The sequence below is a fragment of the Geotrypetes seraphini genome, chromosome 5 (assembly GCF_902459505.1).
Source record: "Geotrypetes seraphini chromosome 5, aGeoSer1.1, whole genome shotgun sequence".
Classification (NCBI taxonomy): Eukaryota; Metazoa; Chordata; class Amphibia; order Gymnophiona; family Dermophiidae; genus Geotrypetes; species Geotrypetes seraphini.
The window spans coordinates 245,738,714-245,759,561 of NC_047088.1; the positions used below are offsets into that span (position 1 = coordinate 245,738,714).

The following is a 20,848-nucleotide window of genomic DNA, read 5'->3' on the forward strand; positions in this document are numbered from 1 at the left end:
CCTATGGTGACTAAAACTGGCACGGACCTCAGATTTTTAAGGACGTGCAGTTAAGATCCGTGAGGTCCGCGTTTTACCTAGACCAAAGAGGATCCGGGCTGCGGGATCCGGACTTGTCCTCCTTTCGTCCGCTTCTCCGACCTCTTGCGTCGTTGCGGGGGCTTCTGGGAGATCTTTGTTAACGGGGTCGCGAAAGGTGGTTGGGGGGGGGGAGGGGTGTCGTGTTTATTCCCCAGTCCGCCTAACTTCTCTTCGTCCCGCGCGGGTTCCAGATCTTCGCAGCCCCCTCCCCTCGCGACGTAACCAGAGAACTATGCGCGGGAAGTCCCAGAGCGTAGAATGTGCCAAGAGAAGGAGAAAAAGTTTGATCCCCCCCCCCCAGGATCGAGTAGCTGCGCAAATGGGGGGGGGGGGGCGGGGGGAATCGTAGTCCGATCGGCAGAGAGGGGCTCAGGGCTCAGCTCCCTCCCCCTTCGTCCCAGCTCCGCCCGCGAGGTGGCGTCTGCCAAGTGCCACCCGCTCAGCCTCTGCCATGACATCGCGCTGCCCCGCACCGGGCTGCTGCCCGGCCACTTCTCCCGCCCGGCCCCTTCGGCCTCTTTTCCGGCGACTTGCTTCCTTTCGGCGGGAGAAAGCCGAAGGGTCTCGGCCGCTCTCGAATCCGCTGCCCCGGGTCATGGCACCGGCGGCCGAGCACTTTCCCCGAGTTGGGCTCCGGATGCTGCTGCTGCTGCTGTTTTGGGCTTCCCCGATAGCTGCTGCTTTTACCTCTGTCCACCGAACCGGACTTCTGGATCGGGCCGATCCCGAGGCAAACTCCACTCCGCCGTGGCGAAGAGCCGGGTCCACGATCTCGGCTGCCGAACCGGACGGGGCGGGCGGCAGGGCTGGATCAGAACCTTGGAGAACACCTGCGGACCCGTCCGGAGCCTCGGAAACGGGGAAAGCACCGGCCCAGAACCCAGGGCTCTCGGAATCGGGCGGGACTGCGACGCACCCCCCTGATCTGTCGGAACCAAGGACGACAACGGTGCACAGCCCTAATGGATCAGAACCTTGGAGGAAACGAGGACTTTCTAGTGCATCCGAGCCGCTGGGGACGAGGGCGCTCACCCTTGATGGGTTCGAGCAAGGGAGGACAGAACAGACCCCTGGTGGATCAGACCCAGTCAGTATAGCAGTACATCCGCTTGGCACATCGGAACCGGGCAGGACAGGAACCCACGCCTCTAGGGCTTCAGAACCAGAGAGAATAGCAACAAAGGCCACTCCTGGATCAGAATCAACGAGGACCGAAGAAGAGAACCCTAGTACAGCAGAACCGGCTTCCGGGGGGACCGTAGGTCAAACCTCCGGGAAACCAGAGTCGCTTCGGACCTCCTTCAGGACAGGAGTTCCGCCCTCTCCGGGATCCGATTCAGACCCAGGTAAGGTTGGAACGAGCCCAGTGTGCTGGTAGGACAGACAAGCAGGAGTAGAACCCGGCCATGCCTAGAACCCGGGTGGATCAGAGTTTAGAGCAGTGGTCTCCAACTCAAACCCTTTGCAGGGCCACACTTTGGATTTCTAGGTACTTGGAGGGCCTCAGAAAAAATAATGTCATATTAAAGAAATGTCAGTTTTGCACGAGGTAAAACTCTTTATAGTTTATAAATCTTTCCTTTTGGCTAAGTCTTACTACTAATAATATTGTAATTTATGGATAAAGAGACATATGATCAAGAAACTATTTTATTTTACTTTTGTGATTATGATAAACATACCGAGGGCCTCAAAATAGGACCTGGCGGGCCGCAGGTGGCCCCCGGGCCGTGAGTTTGAGACCACTGGTTTAGAACGACTGGCACCAGCCATTACTGTAACGTCAAATAATCCTCTGACATGGGAGGAGGGGAATGATGTGAACAAGACTAGGCTGAATATCTTCGGGGACTTGAACTATTATTTCTTTTCTAGCATTGTTCTGTTTTTAACTAAACTATTTCGCATATCTTCTGGCACTGCACTGCAGTTATTAGCTGGGACTCGAACCCTTTGTTGCAGTGTGCCCAGTTGGCATCAGGAGATGATAGTGTTGTAAAGCAACCTGGATTTTTTTTTTTTTAAATATGCGGTAGACAGAATAAGCAACCTTACCCGTATCTGATATGCAAATTAAGCTGATTGTCATCTTTATTATTGATATCAGGGGATCGAACCATTGGCTTAACATCTGAGGGAAAAAATTAAATAAAATTAAGTGTGATTTATAAATAAGGAGCTGCCAGATTGGATCGGCAGCAGAGATACTTGGGATCCCTTTGAGTGTTTGCAGCTGGATAGCTTTTCTCATTGCAGAACTGGTATTTTACAGTGTTTGGGGGGGGGTGGGTTACATTTATTTTTTGAGTGCAAACAATGTGAATGACATTTCTTGGACTGTTGGAGTTTCCCAAACTTTTTCTGCTCTCTGGAACCTCAGCCTGGTCTCCTGATAAAGGGGATGGAAAACCTTTCATACGCTGAGAGACTGGAGAAACTGGGTCTCTTTTCCCTGGAGAAGAGGAGACTTAGAGGGGATATGATAGAGACTTACGAGATCATCGAGGTCTATACACTTAGGCCCTGATTCTCCAAAAGTGCGTCCCGATTTTAGGCAGCTGTAGACGTCCTCAGCCAATCGGGATGCACGTTTTTTAAAAAAAAATGCTCCCCAGGCAGGCCGCCCAGGAGAGGCGTCCTATACTAAACGCCGATTCTGTAACCGGCGTCTTTAGAGAATCGGGTTAAATTAGACACGGCCGCTATACTTATGGCAGCAAGGGATCTCCCTGCTGCAATATGTATAGCGGCCGCGGTTGTTGCGGCTGCCTGTCCCATCACCGACAGGAGAATGCCTAACTCCTCCTGTCGGAACCCCGAGCCCCCTCCCCCCCAAACTCGTAATCGCCGACAGGAGAATGCCCAACTCCTCCTGTCGGAACCCCGGAACCCCCTCCCCCCCAAACTCGTAATCGCCGACAGGAGGATGCTCAACTCCTCCTGCCGGAAAGCCCAACGACCCCCTGCCCCAACTAATCTCCCTCCCCCAACTAACCTTTCAATGTTGGTCAGCTGGACGGGTCTTGCTGCCGTCCAGCCGACGGGTTTGCCTCGTGGAAATGAGACGGCACGCCCCTTCCCAGCCCATCCCTGCTAAATCTAAGGCCTGATTGGCCCAGGCTAGGCACCTCGGCCAATCAGGCCTTAGGATTAGTGGGGATGGGCGGACCCGCTATGCCTAAGGCCTGATTGGTCCAGGCTTCTACAGCCTGGGCCAATCAGGCCTTAGATTTAGCGGGGATGGGCCGGGAAGGGGCGTGCCGTCTCATTTCCACGAGGCAGACCCGTCGGCTGGACGGCAGCAAGACCCGTCCAGCTGACCAACATTGAAAGGTTAGTTGGGGGAGGGAGATTAGTTGGGGCGGGGGGTCGTTGGGCTTTCCGGCAGGAGGAGTTGGGCATCCTCCTGTCGGCGATTACGAGTTTGGGGGGGGAGGGGGTTCCGGGGTTCCGACAGGAGGAGTTAGGCATCCTCCTGTCGGTGATGGGACAGGCGGCCGCTATACTTTATTGCAGCAGGGAGATCCCTTGCCGCGATTAGTATAGCGGCCGCGTCTACTTACAATGTAGACCAGCATTTTGCTGGCCTACATTTTAAGCGTCTCTTCCTCTACTAGGGAGACGCGTAGGGCCGCCTAAGTTCGCCTAAGGCCTGTAGGCGAGCTTAGGCATCTTGCGGGTCTCCCTAGGCTCCCGGAGGCGCCTTCAGGCCTGCCTGGGGAGCATTTTTTTTTTTTTAAAAACGTGCATCCCGATTGGCTGATTAGACAGCTGTAGGACGTCTACAGCTGCCTAAAATCGGGACGCACTTTTGGAGAATCAGGGCCTTAGGGCCTCTTCTATCAAACTGCACTAGCAGTTTTTAGCACAGAGAGCTGGGCTGAATGGCCCGCGCTGCTCCCTACGCTCATAGGAACTCTGTGAGCGTCGGGAGCAGCGTGGACCGTTCAGCGTGGTTCACCGCGCTACAAACTGCCATCGCAGTTTTGTAAAAGAGGGGGTAAGTGTATAGCCCTCGATGGAGACTGCCCCAACTTTGGGCTGGGAACTTTTCAGCAGCCCCTCCTTTATAAAGAGAGAGAGAGAGAGATTCACATAGATGAGTGCCAGAGGCTTCTTTACCTGTCATGGAACTTAACCCCCACCCCTTTTTGTACAAAACCATTCAAGAGGTTTTTAGCACCGGCCGGTACACTGAATGCTTTGTGCTGCTCCGACGGTCATGGAATTCGGGCACTAAAAACCTCTTGTGCGGTTTTGTAGGGGGGGGGGGTTAATTTTTTTTTATTTTTGTGACTTGTTTTAAGAAGTCTTAGGCTAGCTGAAACTGTTTTCTCACTGATGCATTATCCATTGTCTTTCTTTTAATATTTCATCTCTTTGCCTCCGAAGATAATGGATGCACTTAAAGTAAGAAACATTTTGTGAAGGTCAGTTATAATATTTTCCCCAGAAAAGGACACATTCTTCTTTTGTTTGCTTTGAAATGTTGGGTATTGATGCGCCTACGGAGATGCCTCCGCATTTGCCATGGCTGCTAATGTATTGTTACATAGTGGAGTGGAAAAAGCAGTCGGGGTCAGCAGGTGCACCTGAAATCCTCCCTGGTGTGCCTCAGATGTTTTCAAATTGCATGGATTCCAGTTAACACCCTGCAGATGACTATTGGCTGGCTTCTCCGAAGCCTGAGCAGCAAATAGATTTTGAGTAATTTTCAACAAATGCTGCAAGCACTATGGCAGAGATTCATTCCATCTATCCATCCAGGTTCATAGACAGTAACGCGGAAGACAAAGGCGCGCGCCGACAACTGAGCGCAAGATGGAGGCATGCGCCGAAGAAAAAGACTGTTTTTAGGGGCTGCGATGGGGGATTTTGTTGGGGAGCTCCCCCCACTTTACTTAATACATATTGCGGCGCGATCTGTATTAAGTAAAGTGGGGGGGGGGTCACCCCCCCACACCCCCCGTCGTAGCCCCTAAAAACAGTCTTTTTCTTCGGCGCGCACCTCCGCGCTGCGCTCAGTTGTCTGCTCACGCCTTTGTCCCGGCGCGCTTTTGACCTGACACCATCCATCCATCTGAGGTTACAGTACTCTCACTTTGATGGACCAATCAGATGCAGATTTGGGGGAGGGGGATGATCCCGACTAGAGAATGACAAGGGGACAAATCGATCCACTTGCACCCGTTCTGCTCCACTCAGGATTTTGTACACTTTAGTCATATCTCCCCTTAGCCGTCTCTTTTCCAAGCTGAAGAGCCCTAACCATTTTAGTCTTTCCTCATATGAGAGGAGTTCCATCCCCTTGATCATCTTGGTCGCTCTTCTTTGAACCTTTTCTATTGCTGCTATATCTTTTCTGAGATAAGGAGGCCAGAACTGAACGCAATGCTGAAGGTGAGGGCGTGCCATGGAGCGATACACAGGCATTATAACATTCTGAGTCTTGTTAGCCATTTTGAAATGTCAGGTAGGGATCCTGGTGACTTCACAGATAGGGGAGAAAGGAAAACACAAACAAGTGTCCTTTTTTGACCTGCTTCTGCAGGACCATAACACGCTGGATATAGTGCTAGGATCTGGTCTGGCTCCTCAGGGTGACCGGCACAATTGTTAGCAGTTCACCTAGGCCAGCCTCCCCTACTGACCACCATAAAGTAGCCGGCTTTGGTGATATTCAGTGGCACCTTCCAGTTACGTGCCACCAAATATAAGCAGATAGCCCCAAAGAAATGATTTAACCAGCCAGGAGCTGTTTGTGGCTGGTTAAATTAACTTTGAATATCGAATTCTATATTCTTAAGCAGAAGACCTCCTTGATCAGTGGCGTAGTAAGGGCAGACCAACCTGGACGCCATCTTGGTAGGGGCACCAACACCTCTTCTCTCCAACTCTGCTCATTCCCACCCCTCCGTACCACACACGTGCCTTCAGTATATTACATTGGTATCTTCTATCCTGCCAGTACCTTTCAGTTCGAGGTGATTTACAACAAGAAATTAGTCTGGGCATAGATATAGTTTGCGTCGGGATCTGGGAAGGGTCGATACGGTTTGGTTAGATCACTTGACAAATTTCTTGAATAGTATTGTTCTCAATTTTTTCCTGAATGTTTTGTAGTTGGGCGTCGCGGTCAGCAGATTGGAGAGGTGGTGGTCTAGTCTCGCTGCTCTGGTGGCTAGTAGTCCGTCGTACATATATTTTTTTGCTTCACCCCCTCCCCCCCCCATACTTTCTAGTTCAGGGGTGTCCAACTTTTTGGCTTCCCTGGGCCGCATTGGCCGAAAAAAGTTTTCTGGGGCCTCACAAACGCTGTAGCAAGACAGAGGGAGCCGGCAAGATGGTAAACACCTGGAGGCAGCAGAGGAAAACACTGCATCGACCGGAGCCGCACAAAATACTTCATGGGGCCGCAGGTTGGACACCCCTGTTCTAGTTCTTTGCCAGAGTGAGCAGAAGCTCTAACCAGCTGCTTGTGCCAACCTTGGCTCTCCGGTGAAGCCATTTTGAGCCCTTTTTTGGGTGAATTTCCTGATATCCTGAGCTTTTTCTGCTCTCTTTTTCTTTCTGGTGTATTTTGTGGAGCATATCTCTTGTTAAAATGGGAATAAAGACCAGACAGCACATACCACCTTAGTAGAAACTTTCTCCCAGTGTAATAATTAACCTCAGGGGGGTGTAATTTACCATTAGGTCATGCCAATGACCTATTCAAGCATATACTGTATTTGTGTCTCATCTGTTTTGTTGTCATGTTTTCATTGGGGGGAGCCACCTTCTCCTGAAATTGGAAACTCATAAACACAGTTATTTTTGTATTTTTTTTTTTGTGAAACCTGAATACGTTTTGAGAGGGTTCTGATTTATATGTTTATCTCTGCTTAATTTTATGCTTGCGGAATAAGCAAGAAACCTCAATTGCAAAATATCTATCTGCTAATTAAATGTAACGAAATAGAGTCAAAGAGAACCTTGTTGATATGTTTCGTTTAATTCATTTTTACTTGAAAGCCTGGCAGATTCTGCCTTCTCCTTGAGGCATCCAGCTCTGATCGATTTAGAGCTGAAATCTGGTCCGTGTCCTCCTTTGGCAGCTCACCCCGGACAGACAGTACTGCAAGACTATCCTTAAGGACTCAGAGATGCCATTTTGAACTTAGCACAAATGGGATAGGAGTGTCTAGGACAGGGGTGTCCAATGTCGGTCCTCGAGGGCCGCAATCCAGTCGGGTTTTCAGGATTTCCCCCATGAATATGCATGAGATCTATTAGCATACCATGAAAGCAGTGCATGCAAATAGATCTCATGCCTATTCATGGGGGAAATTCTGAAAACCCGACTGGATTGCGGCCCTCGAGGACCGACATTGGACACCCCTGGTCTAAGAAAAACCCCCTTCTAAGAGCTGGGTGGGGCTTAGGGAGTGGATGGAGGGGTTCAGGGGGTGTTAGACATCTTTTTTGGGAGGTGGGGGATCATCTGATGCCCTAGGGCAGGGGTAGGCAATTCTGGTCCTCGATCTCCACCATCAATATGCATGAGATAGATTTGCAGCTCAAGGAGGCAGGGCATGCAAATCCATCTCGTACATAGTCATGGTGGATATCATGAAAACCTGACCTGGCTCCGGCTCTCGAGGACCGGAATCGTCTACCCCTGCCATAGGGAGTGGGCTGAGGCTGGTTGAGAGTAAGAATTGCCCTACTGGGACAGACCGAAGGTCCATCAAGCACAGCATTTTGTTTCCAACATTGATCAACCCTGGTCCCAAGTATCTGTCTAGACCAGGGGTGTGAAAGTTCCTCCTCGAGGGCCGTAATCCAGTCGGGTTTTCAGGATTTCCCCAATGAATATGCATTGAAAGCAGTGCATGCACATAGATCTCATGCATATTCATTGGGGAAATCCTGAAAACCCGACTGGATTCCGGCCCTCGAGGACTGACTTTGACACCTGTGGTCTAGACTCTAGATCAGTGATTCCCAACCCTGTCCTGGAGGAACACCAGGCCAATCGGGTTTTCAGGCTAGCCCTAATGAATATGCATGAGAGAGATTTGCATATGATGGAAGTGATAGGCATGCAAATTTGCTTCATGCATATTCATTAGGGCTAGCCTGAAAACCCAATTGGCCTGGAGTTCCTCCAGGACAGGGTTGGGAATCACTGATCTAGATCCTAAGTAATAAAACAGATTTTATGCTGCTTATTCTAGGTATAAGCGGTGGATTTCCTTAAGCCATTATCTATTGAATTCTCTTTTAGGAAATTATCCAAATCGTTTTTGAATCCTGCTAAGCTAACTGATTTCACCACATTCTCTGGCAACAAATTCCAGAGTTTAATTACACATTGTGTGAAGAAATATTTTTGCTAATCTTTTTTAAATCTCTTACTTAGTAGCTTCATCGTATGTCCCCCTAGTCCTGGTAGTTTTGGAAAGAGTGAACAAGCGATTCACATCTACCCTTTCCACTCCACTCATTATTTTATAGACCTCTTATCGTATTACCCCTGAGCCGTCTCTTCTCCCAGTTGAAAAGCCCTAGCCACTTTAGCCTCTCCTAATAGGGAAGTCTTCCCATCCCTTTTATCATTGCCGTTGCTCTTCTCTGTACCTTTTCTAATTCCGCTATATCTTTTTTGAGATACGGACAATCAGAATTGCACACAGTATTGGAGATACAGCCTGATTCAAGAGCATTATTACATTTTCATCTTTGTTTTCCATTCTTTTCCTGATATTTCCGATTTGCTTTCTTATCTGCCACCACACATTGAGCTGAGCGTTTCAACGTATCCTCAACAATGACACCTAGATAATTTTCCTGGGCAGTGACTCCTAACGTGGAACCCTGTATCACGTAGCTGTAGTCTGGGTTCCTCTTTCTCACATGCATCACTTTGCACTTGCTCACATTAAATGTAATCTGCCATTTTGATGTCCAATCTCACAATGTTCCTGGCTGCAGCAATGCTGGTTTGTGGGATTATAACAGGGGTAGGGCACTCCGGTCCTTGAGAGCCGTATTCCAGTCGGGTTTTTAGGATTCCCCCAATGAATATGCATGAGATCTATGATCTATGAGATTCAAACGTCTACTGCGAGCACGCGGTGTGAGGGCCTGCCAGAAGTGCTCCCACACCTAACAAAATTTGCGACCCGGGCCAAGAGTCAAGTCTCCCACCATGCGTCTCTCCAGTGTTGCGTGCTCTATCATTAGGGCTCTACATTGTGCATATGACGGGGGATCACGGGAGAGCCAGTTGGTGAGGATGGCTTTTTTTCCCATCTGGAGATAAATGCTGACATTCCCCTGGGTTTGGGCGAGGCTATATTATAAAATCCAAATAACGCCCTCGGTTGCGGAAGCCATCGCCTTCCCCAAAGCGATGTCCCCTGGATTATAATGATTTTTTCTGACATGAATATTTTTTTTTTTAAATAAGGTTGCTCCTACTGTATATTACTAAACTAAACTAAAACTTAACCTTATTTACCGGGTCTTCAACCAAAGGAAGCTCGACGCGGTTAACAATAAATTAAATTACATTAAATAAATTAAATTGTATTTTCCATGGTCCTTGTACCTGTTTTGCTAAAGGCTCGGTGGCCTGCAAAGTCTTTGCAAAATATTGGAGGAATTGAGTGCGTGCCAACCTGGGATGTCTTAATTCTGCTCTCACAATCCATGTAAAATGGACCTTCACCTCTCATTTGAGATATGGGCCCTGCATTCTTGGAATTATTTGTTTTTACAATCACCTTACAGCAGGCCTGCACAACTCCGGTCCTCGAGGGCCGAATCCAGTCGGGTTTTCCCCAATGAATATGCATTGAAAGCAACACAAATAGAGCTCATGCATATTCATTGGGAAAATCCTGAAAACCTGGCCTGGCGAGGGCCAAAGTTATGCAGGCCTGGCTTACAGGATGGTCATGATTAATACTAACAAAAAAATGGAACTTTCACTGCTTTTAACTAAGATTCAATGAGATGGCGTCTACCTGGAGACTCTGGGGATCTCTATAAATTGCCTGCCTCTGGTGGATCAGCAGAGCACTGGTTTGCTTACTGCTCCAGCTCTTCCCTTACATCAGGGGTAGGGAACTCCAGTCCTCGAGAGACGTATTCCAGTCGGGTTTTCAGGATTTCCCCAATGAATATGCATGAGATCTATTTGCATGCACTGCTTTCAATGTATATTCATTGGGGAAATCCTGAAAACCCGACTGGAATACGGCTCTCGAGGACTGGAGTTCCCTTACCCTGCCTTACACGAAGGGGAACAGGTGAGGAGGCGCTGAAGAATGCAACAGAGCAATTGATTTCAGCTCTGCTGTGCCCTAGCTAACTGCACCCTTTCATGTTTGTTCCCACAAGACCCCAAGTCTACAGGCTGCATGTGGGGAGAAATAAGAGAGTAGGGATGGGGTAGAGTCGACACTACTGTAGCCTGCATTTGTGCAGTTTCAAATTGTGGTGGAAGAGGAAGGGGATACTTCACAGCAGAATTTATGGGACTGTAAGTGATTTATTGGAAGGGGGAAAGAGCTGGAGTCCTGGAGGAGGAGAAAGATAATTTGTCTTTGTGTGTGTGTGTGAGAAACACAGAACAAATGGAGAGCATGTATGGGAAGAGTCGTGGGGGATGCCATGTAGCAGAGCTGCCCAAGTCCGGTCCTCGAGATCTACTGGCAGGCCAGGTTTTCTGGATATCCAGAATGAATATGCATGAAAGAGATTTGCCTGCACTGCCTTCTTGATATGCAAAACTCTCTCATGCATGTTCATTGTGGATATCCAGAAAACCTGGCCTGCCAGTAGATCTCGAGGACCGGACTTGGGCAGCCCTGCCATATAGGGTGCAAGAGGGTGAAGGAAAGTTGATGCATTTTCTTCTGCAAATTAACATCAATCTGATGGTGTCCACAGCTCTAAAGTTCCCAGTTTTGTGTCTGTGGAGGAAGTCTTGGTACGGGAAGACACTGCTACTATGTCAGAATGTCAAAGGTATGCTCATAGTGCATCAACACAGGTGTGGCAAAACGAAGAAACAAGAGGGGAAAGCATGCAGAGCAGAGCTCTGTGCACGTATGCAGAGTTTCCAAGTTATCCAGTTCCAGGACGGAGACTTTTGGGGCAGTCCTGGCTTGAAATGCACATCGCAGTGTGAGCTTGGTAGTCCTTGGTACTACCCACACTGTAGCGGCGGCAAATTGTAACCTGTTAACTGTATGTTATGTATATTGCTATTCGATCCCTGGGGTGAGTTGTTCAACCTGTAACCCGTTCTGAGCTCTATGGGGGGAGAACGGGATGGAAAATGAATGAAGTTTGATACCTTATTCCCCAGCTCGATCTCTTAGATCAGCTGATCAGTATTTGCTGTCCATTCCATCATTGAAAGTAATTGGCACTTCTACAGTATTTTAAGAGATCACTCCTTCACTTTTTCACCTCACTCTATGAAGCGCTGGGACGCTATACTTACCACTCCGCTTTCTGACATTGATTGGGAGCTTTTCTGGTCATCAACAAATCGCCCGCTTTTATCTTCTAGAGTATCACAATCAATGTACTTCCTTATGTGGCAGGCAATATGGACCCCACTTCGCATGTGGAAAGCTAACTTAAAGCAAGACTCTGTTTGCTGGAACTGTTTGAAAGAGGAAGGAACTCTTGATCATATGTTATTTCATTGTACTCTAGTCCGCTCTTTTTGGACCTATGTCTGGAACACCATACAATCTATTACTAACTGCTCAGAAGATATCTCTATAGACATTGTAATCCTTCGCTCTCAACACCCATGTTTCACACAATCAAATTGTCCACCTAAACTCATTGATACCATGTTGGTGACTGCTCTCATGCACATTCTAAAAAATTGGAAATCACCCTCGCTATTAGATTATACCTTTTGGTGGAACTCTCTGAGTATGTATCATAGATTTGAATCCTATGCATATGAGAAGAGAGTTACATTCCGAACCTGCATGAACTTGAAATACAACAAATCTCCATGGTCATTCTTAGACTCCTATGTACGCTCATCTTCTTAGACACTCCTGTTATCCTTTTCTTCTCCTCTCTTCTCTCTTTCATTTTTCTTTCCTTTTTCTTTACTGCTCTCTCTCATCTTCATCTTATATATCCCTTACATACATTTTTAATAATTGGAGCCTTTGCTCCTATACAGTTAAACATAGATTTATATATTTTATATACAGGAAGCTTTATTTTGTTTCTATGTACTTTAAATGATTCTTGTATCCTTTAAAATACTTAATAAAAATTATTGAACTGAAAAAAAAAAAAAAAAAAAAAGAAAGTAATTGGCACTAGAAGAACCACTATCTTTTCTATCTTAGGTCCCCAGCTTTGGAACAAACTTCCCATTTTTTTGCGAGCTGAAACTTCCTTAGAAAAATTTAAAAGCAAATTAAAAAGCTATCTTTATAAAGATGCATATGAAACCTAGATCTGATAATCTCGTCAATCTTCTATCATCATTTTAGATCAAGTCTCTCATATGGAAAAAAAACAAACAAACAAAATAAAAAAAAAAACCCCAATAACAAACCAGTTACTTTCAGACCAAGGTTCTGTAAAACCTTTTAATATCCCTCCTGAAGTTGTGCCTTCCCAAATGTCTTTCTTTTTGGTTATTTTATTTTTAACAAATGTAATTTATCCCTCTATTCCTTATGTATCACCATAGATAAGAGTGTATGTTTTTATTGTTTAAATGATTGTTATCTGTCACTCCAAAGTTATTATTGTTAAACGCATTGAATGTTTTGATATTGCGTTCAAATCAAAATTTTAATAAACTTGAAACTTGAGTGGTGGCGTTGGTGGCTGGAAAGCACAGTGACGACTTCCTCACACCGAGGGAAGTTTGGAGCTGCCAGTTTTTTGGCTGGTGGGGCTTGGGCAAAATTTTTAATGGTGGGGAGGGGGTGGGATTAGAGCAGAGAAGAATGAATGGCTTGCTAATCCCCCCCCCCCCCCGATAACATGGGCTGCCTGCTCTGCCTCTGATTGGAATCAGTGCTGCACGTTTCATGTGGGGGGGGGGGGCATTTTTGACAAGACGTCCAAGTCCGACTTTGGGCGTCTCCCGCAAGATATCCTAAGTCGGAGGCGTTGTACAGATCCATGCTGAGACCTCATCTGGAATATTGTGTACAATTCTGGAGGCCACATCACCAAAAAAATGTGCTGAGAATTGAGTCGGTTCAACAGATGGCCACTAGAATGGTCACAGGGCTCAAGGGTCTCCCATGTATGAAGAAAGGCTGAATAAATTGCAGCTGTACTCACTCGAGGAACGAAGAGAGAGAGGAGACATGATCGAGACGTATAAATATCGAGGTGGAAGATGATATCTTCTTCCCTAAAGGACCCTCAGCCACAAGAGGGCATCCGCTGAAAATCAAGAGGGGGAAATTTCATGGAGACTCCAGGAAGTAATTCTTCACTGAAAGGGTGGTCGATCGTTGGAATGAACTTCCACTACAGGTGATTGAGGCCAGCAGCGTGCTAGATTTTAAAAGTAAATGGGATATACATGTGGGATCTCTAGGAGGGTAAAGCCAGGGGTGGTGGGTCATTAGAGTGGGCAGACTTGATGGGCTATGGCCCTTTTCTGCCGTCTTTTTCTATGTTTCTTTGTAAGCAACCAAAAATGGCTGCTGTGAGTTTCCGCGTCCAGGCCAACAGGACATCAAACCCTTAGGACGTCTTTTTGGCAGTGTTGGTTGTTTTTGTTTCTACTGCTATGATGTCATCAGTAAAACTGTTTAAACCCTAAAAATACCAATGAGGTTCCAATCCATATTTTAAGGGCGGGCACTTGACACCTCAAAGGTAGATATGCAGAGCCCGGTGACCCCTTTGGCCCAGAAGTAAAAGCAGCTCTGGCCTCTGACAGCAGCCTGACAAGTCCTTACACTCCCTTGTCTGCTTTCCAAACTGTCTGTTGTTTGCCTGCGGCCTGGCCCAGCTCTGGCCCCTTCCTATCTGACTCCTGGGTGGTTCAGTTGTCCGCCACTGGTTGAAAACTGGCTGCCTGCTGTGGATGGAAGCCCTTGGCATGAGGAGGAGGATGTGTTGTGCATTGTGGTGTTGACCGTCTTGTCTGCATAGTCCTGCTCTGCTCTCTTGAATTGTGGTGTCTGTGTCTGACTCTGCAGTCAGTCTGCCAGCCTCTCAACAGCTGCTACCTGGTCCTAGCTGCATACATGTAGAGATGGAGGGAGGGGCCACAGACATAGAGAATGACACGGGGACAAATTTTTCCCTGTCTCCGCGGGAACTCATTTTCCTGTCCCGTCCCCACAAGTTCTTTTCCTGTCCCTGCCCCATTCCTGCAAGCTCTTGCCTCATTTTTACAAGCCTCAAACACTTTAAAATCATAAGTGGACGGTTAAGGCAGGGCTTACAGGAAAGGGATAGTGACAAAACTTGTGGCAACGGGACAGGGAAATTGAGTTCCTGCGGGGACGGGGAATAATTTGTCCCCGTGTCATTCTCTACATTGCACCACTCTAGAAATCAAAATGTTATCTTATTTCATTGAGTGCCAATTTGCAGAAACGAAATTCTGTGTTTTGACATTGTTTCAAATCATTGATTGAACCATCCATATCATTCTCTTCTTGGTTGGGCTGAGAATTTTTCAGCACCCCCTCGTAGAGGGAGGAAGGGTTACCAGAACCATGACAGCACTGTGCATGCTTTGAGTCCCCATAGCTCAGGGGCAGGCAATTCCAGTCCTCGAGAGCCGGAGCCAGGTCAGGTTTTCAGGATATCCACAATAAATATGCATGAGATAGATTTGCATCTCAAGGAGGAAGTGAATGCAGATCCATCTCATACATATTCATTGTGGATATCCTGAAACCTTGACCTGGCTCCGGCTCTCGAGGACCGGAATTGCCTACCCCTGCCATAGCCCATGCTGCTACTATTGCGTCAAGGGCCATAGTGTCATTTTTGCTGTGTCCTCAGTCAGTATCCTGCACTTATAGCCATTGCATTTAGGAGAACATTATCTTTTTATGCATATCCCCCCCTCCCTCAACACCTCCTATGATATTATCACTTCAGTTAAATAAAAAAGAGAGGTTAAAAATTTCAATCTGCTCTTTTGGCATTGGGCATGCAACCATCTTATCAACCTTGACCCTGAGTCTTGCATTCTGGATAAGAATAGATGACCAGGTCATCTTGCTTGCCTGGCACAATACACCTTGCTGCTATTCATTCTTTTCTGGACTCTCTTTGGGATTTGGAAATAATTGGATTTCTTGTACAGAGTGGCTTTATTACTGGAGCCCCACAAAGACTACTTTAAAGTATGTCTTACTTATAATACAGGCTCAAAAGGACCTCGTAAAAGAATCCCTCAATGGCTTTCATTCTTGCGACACCCATCAGGATCCGGGGTCCGATCTCGTAGCAGGAGTATGTGCCCAATCTCAGAACGGAGATTATCAGACTGTGAAATGCAGAGAGGGACATTCAATGGAGTTAGAGCTTCAGAGAAACTGAGGGATTGGAGCATTTTCCAAGCTAAGTACAATTTCTCTTAGCAAAAACTTATTCCTGATACGAAGAAGCAGCACAGCTCTGGACAAACAGAAAAGAGAATTACGAAAGTGATATTAATGGAACAGAAAGACCTAGGTGCCACAGTATTAGAACTGACCTTGGGTTTTAAAAATGTTTTTACATGTATTCTGCTTTTCAGCTGTCGTTGATCAAATGAATACATACAGCAAAGTGGAGAAAACAACAGGAACAATTTATTATTTCTATAAAGCTACCAGGTGCATGCAGTGCTGCAAGAGACGATCCCTGCTCAGAAGAGCTTACAATGTAATTAACTAGTAATGTTTGAAACTAGTGAGCATGAGTGATAATGTGGGTAGTGGCCAAGGTTGAACGTGGACAGGATGCCACTGCTCAGAATTTTAAAGTGTCTGTTAATCAACTTCCTGATCTTTTAATTCAGATGAAAGGTTTAGCATATGCCATCTGCTGTATCACACTGTAATTTAACTTATATCTTCCTGCCAAAGAATTTAGTGACAGGAAGTTTTAACAATTAAGTATGTGAGAATGTATGTTCAGGTACCTGCTGTTGTCATAAAACTCTTTGAGTCAGGTCATACATAGGCCGAAAATCTCTCCAGTTTTTGACGTAGATTCCAAACAGATGTTGCACAGAATTTGCACCAGCTGTTCCTGCGGGGGCACTGCACACACCTGAAAATAAAACACAAAGAGGTAGATTCAAGAAAGGGCATCAAAAGTCATATTTATTCATTCTGTTCTCCCACGGCAGCTCAGACCAGTTTACATGAATTTATTCTGCGCCACTCTAGAAATCAAAATTGTAGTAAAAGTGAGCCAAGTAAAAGACAATCAAGCCACTGTGACATCACTGATGAGGTTGGTTCTTCGGCATTGGTGGAATGAGGCATTATGACATCACAATACCAGCTTTGGTTATCAGAGGCTGAAGCTTTTCACACTATTTATTTATTCAATTCTCTATACTGTTCTCTTGGTGGGGCTTAGAATGGTTTACATTAATTTATTCAGGTACTCAAAGCATATTTCCCTGACTGTCCCAGCAGGTTCATAATCTATCTAATGTACCTGAGGCAATGGGGGAATTAGGTGATTTGCATGGGAGAAGCATGGGTTTGAACCTACAACCTAAAGTGTGCTGAGGCTGTAACTTTAACTACTGCGCCACTCTAGAAATCAAAATGCAGTAAAGGTGAGTTAAGTATAGGACAATCAAGCCTTTGTGACATCACTGATGAGGTTGGCTCTTAGGCATTGGTGGAATGAGGCATTATGACGTCACAATACCAGCTCTGGTTATCAGAGGCTGAAGCTTTTCACACTATTTCTTTATTCAATTCTCTATACTGTTCTCTTGGGGGGGCTTAGAATGGTTTACACGAATTTATTCAGGTATTCAAGCATTTTTCCCTATCTGTCTCAGCAGGCTCATAATCTATCTAATGTACCTGGGGCAATGGGGGAATTAGGTGACTTGCCTAGGGTCATAAGGATCAGTGTGTGGGTTGCAACCCACACTCTCTGGGTACTGAGTGCTGTAGCTTTGAGCATTGCACCAAAGCTGAGTACTGGAGCCATATGAACCTTTTCTGTCTTGATAACAAACACCAACTCCTACTTTTCCTTTAGAAACATGCTAAAGACCTACTTATTTGGCAAATTCTTTTGAATGTGGTAATAATACACTCTGCTTGTCTAGTCTCTCGATTGTTGTTAACCGCATTGAACTGAGAGGTTACTACGGTATATAAGTGAATTTATGTTATGTTATGTTATGTTATAGAATATTAGTATAAGCTGGAATTTGAGAACCTAAGTTTAGGTGTGAGCATTTCTGGCATGTCAAAGGCTGGTGGAAATTCTTGTGCCTATATACTGGAAGTTGTGCATGTAACTGACACAATTCAATAAACTTAGGGGTAGATATTCAGCCTATGGCACTAAGTGGCTAGCAAGCCGCTATATGTTTTTGGTGATTTTAGAGCCTTTTTTTTAGTGAGAGATAATGTTGTTTATTAATTTTCCAAATAATACACAAGAAATCCTCTTGTTACAGTAAATCAGAGTATTCAAATCTTAATTTTTAACAAGAATAATACCTAGGTCAGAAAGGAGAATAACAAAAATTATAAATAATAAATCAATATCCAACTTAAATTTTCAAATAGGTAGGCGACACCAGGAAGTATTTCTTCACCGAAAGGGTGGTTGATCATTGGAATGATCTTCCACTGCAGGTAATTGAGGCCAGCAGCGTGCCAGACTTTAAGAAAAAATGGGATAGGCATGTGGGATCTCTTAGGGGAAGAAGTTAGGGGAGTGGGTTATTACAGTGGGCAGACTTGATCGGCCGTGGCCCTTTTCTGCCATCATTTTCTATGTTTCTATAATTTGTTACCAAACCTAAACTCTTATATGTCCTCAAAATGAAGAGTATAGAGTAACAATATAAGATAAGATAGAGAGCGCTAAATAATTCAAGCAACTATTTAACAGAAAAGGCGAAGACATTCATGGCTAAATTTTTATAAAGCAGCCTCTAATAGGAAAACTAAGATATTTTCTTCATATCTAAGAAACTTCGGAGTTGCTCCGGTGTAAAAAAAACATATTTAGTCCCGGCATATCTAATGAGACATTTGCATGGATAATTTAACTGGAAGGTAGCTCCCAAATTTTTTACCTTTTCCCTCATATTCAAAAACAACTTTCTACGATCCTGAGTATTTAGTAACATCTGGGAATATCCATATTTTTTGACCAAAAAATTGAATATTAGAATTACGAAAGAACATTCTCATGAAGGCATTTAAATCCTGCTCAAAAACAAAAGAAATGAACAATGTCCCTCCGTATTCAACTACTTCTTGTGAGGTTTCCAGTATATCTGTAATATTATTAAAGTCAATCTGTTGTAAGTTGTCAGCATGAGTGCTTTGAGACGGTAATTCAGTCTTCTTCCTTAGAAGATAATATATCTTATTTATAGGAGGAATAGCTTCAGAGGTATATTTTAAATTTTCCATTAAATATTTTTTAAACATATCCAAAGAGGTAAATGTAGAAGACTTAGGAAAATTCAACACTCTCAGGTTAAGCCCTCTATTGTAGTTTTCTAAATATTCAATTTTTCTTTGAAGATATATTCTCTCTTTTACGAAGGTACCCGAGAGTTTCTGTATAGAGGCAATCTCTGCATTCATTTGATCAAATTTAAGATTAGTTTCAGTTTGAATGATTTGCACAGATGCTGATAAAGTATCAATTTTACCAAGTATAGCCAAGATATCACCTGAAGACTTCGTTGGTGCTACTTCTAGCTTCTGAAGAACAGTCCATAAGTTTTCCAGTGTCACCGGTGGAGTGCGGATACCTTCCGCGACTTGTCCAGTTGAAGACTCAGCGTGTTTGAGAGCGTGGAGCCCCCCCCCCTGAGCATAGCCGACTGACTCTTCTGGTCTTCCGTACTTGCGCTCGCCACGTCCTCTGACGCTGGATTCAGTGGTAACCGGGCTGCTGGAGGGGATAACGAAGTCTCAAGTCCCAAGACTCTGACGGCTCCCTCCGCCAGAGTAACCGCTGGGTTTTCACCCTCTATACTAGCCGGCGAGCTAGTGAGAAATCTGTCCAACGATGCTGGTCAGGGCAAAGAGGGGTCCACCCTGAAAAAGCCCTTGCGTTTTATATGAGGCATCACAAAACTCAGAGGAATAGACAATTTCCACAGGTAAAATCGCAAGGATATGCGGAGCAGATCAATCTCACTGCTACCACGCCGCCGCCATTTTGTTTCCCCATCTCGATAATGTTGTTATTAGTTTTAGTGACTCATATTTTTTTTGTTATGTTGTATTGATCTGTTTGATTGTATGTTTATGATTTTCTTCTGATTTTATGAAGTATGTTATGATGTTATCCACATAGAATTGTTGGATATGCGGACTATAAATTTTGAAATAAATAAATAAGATCAGCCACGCACTACACTAACCCCGGATATTCAATACCAGAGCAGGCATGGCTTCTGGCATTGAATATCCAGAGGGGACTGCTGATTCGGAAGTTAACCGGGCACCGCCAATACTTAGACCTGTGCCTGGTTAACATGCCACATAGTTAGGTCAGCTGCTTTATTGTCCTAACTTTCCCCTCCTTTTACAAAACAGCGATAGCAGTTTTTAGAGCAGGCTGGCGCGCTGAATGCTCTGAGCTGCTCCCGAAGCTCTTAGGAGCTCTATAGGAGGCCTAAGAATGAGCTCTGTAGGAACTCTATAGGAGGCCTAAGAATGAGCTCTGTAGGAGCTCCCGAAGCCCTTAGGAGCTCTATAGGAGGCCTAAGAATGAGCTCTGTAGGAGCTCCCGAAGCTCTTAGGAGCTCTATAGGAGGCCTAAGAATGAGCTCTGTAGGAACTTTATAGGAGGCCTAAGAATGAGCTCTGTAGGAGCTCCCGAAGCCCTTAGGAGCTCTATAGGAGGCCTAAGAATGAGCTCTGTAGGAGCTCCCGAAGCTCTTAGGAGCTCTATAGGAGGCCTAAGAATGAGCTCTGTAGGAGCTCCCGAAGCCCTTAAGAGCTCTTTAGGAGGCCTAAGAATGAGCTCTTAGGAGCTCTATAGGAGGCCTAAGAATGAGCACTGTAGGAGCTCCCGAAGCTCTTAAGAGCTTTATAGGAGGCCTAAGAATGAGCTCTGTGGGAGCTCTATAGGAGGCCTAAGAATGAGCTCTGTAGGAGCTCCCGAAGCTCTTAGGAGCTCTGTAGGAGGCCTAATAATGAGCTCTGTAGGAGCTCCCAAAGCCCTTAGGAGCTCTGTAGGAGGCCTAAGAATGAGTCTGTAGGAACTCTATAGGAGGCCTAAGAATGAACTCTGTAGGAGCTCCCGAAGCCCTTAAGAGCTCTATAGGAGGCCTAAGAATGAGCTCTGTAGGAGCTCTGTAGGAGGCCTAAGAATGAGCTCTGTAGGAGCTCTATAGGAGGCCTAAGAATGAGCTTTGTAGGAGCTCCCAAGCCCTTAGGAGCTCTATAGGAGGCCTAAGAATGAGCTCTGTAGGAGCTCCCGAAGCTCTTAGGAGGAGCTGGCCTAAGTTCATTTCAGAATCATGTCTGATGGCGCCTATCTCTGTCTCCACCCCCAAACTCTCTCATTTAAGCATTAGGCA

At 45.7% G+C, this 20,848-nt stretch overlaps 1 protein-coding gene across 2 annotated transcripts in view; it reads left to right on the plus strand.

Moving 5' to 3' along the window:
• Nucleotides 1-501: 501 nt before the first annotated feature.
• Nucleotides 502-20,848, plus strand: part of HEG1 (heart development protein with EGF like domains 1) — an 80,446-nt gene continuing 60,099 nt past the window's right edge. Inside the window, exon 1 of one of the 2 annotated variants that reach the window (XM_033944686.1) lies at nt 502-1,427. In XM_033944686.1, coding sequence (XP_033800577.1) covers nt 533-1,427 — 895 coding nt within the window. In that variant the 5' untranslated portion in view covers nt 502-532. The remainder of the gene's footprint in view (nt 1,428-20,848) is intronic. The other variant, XM_033944685.1, reaches the window with a different exon arrangement.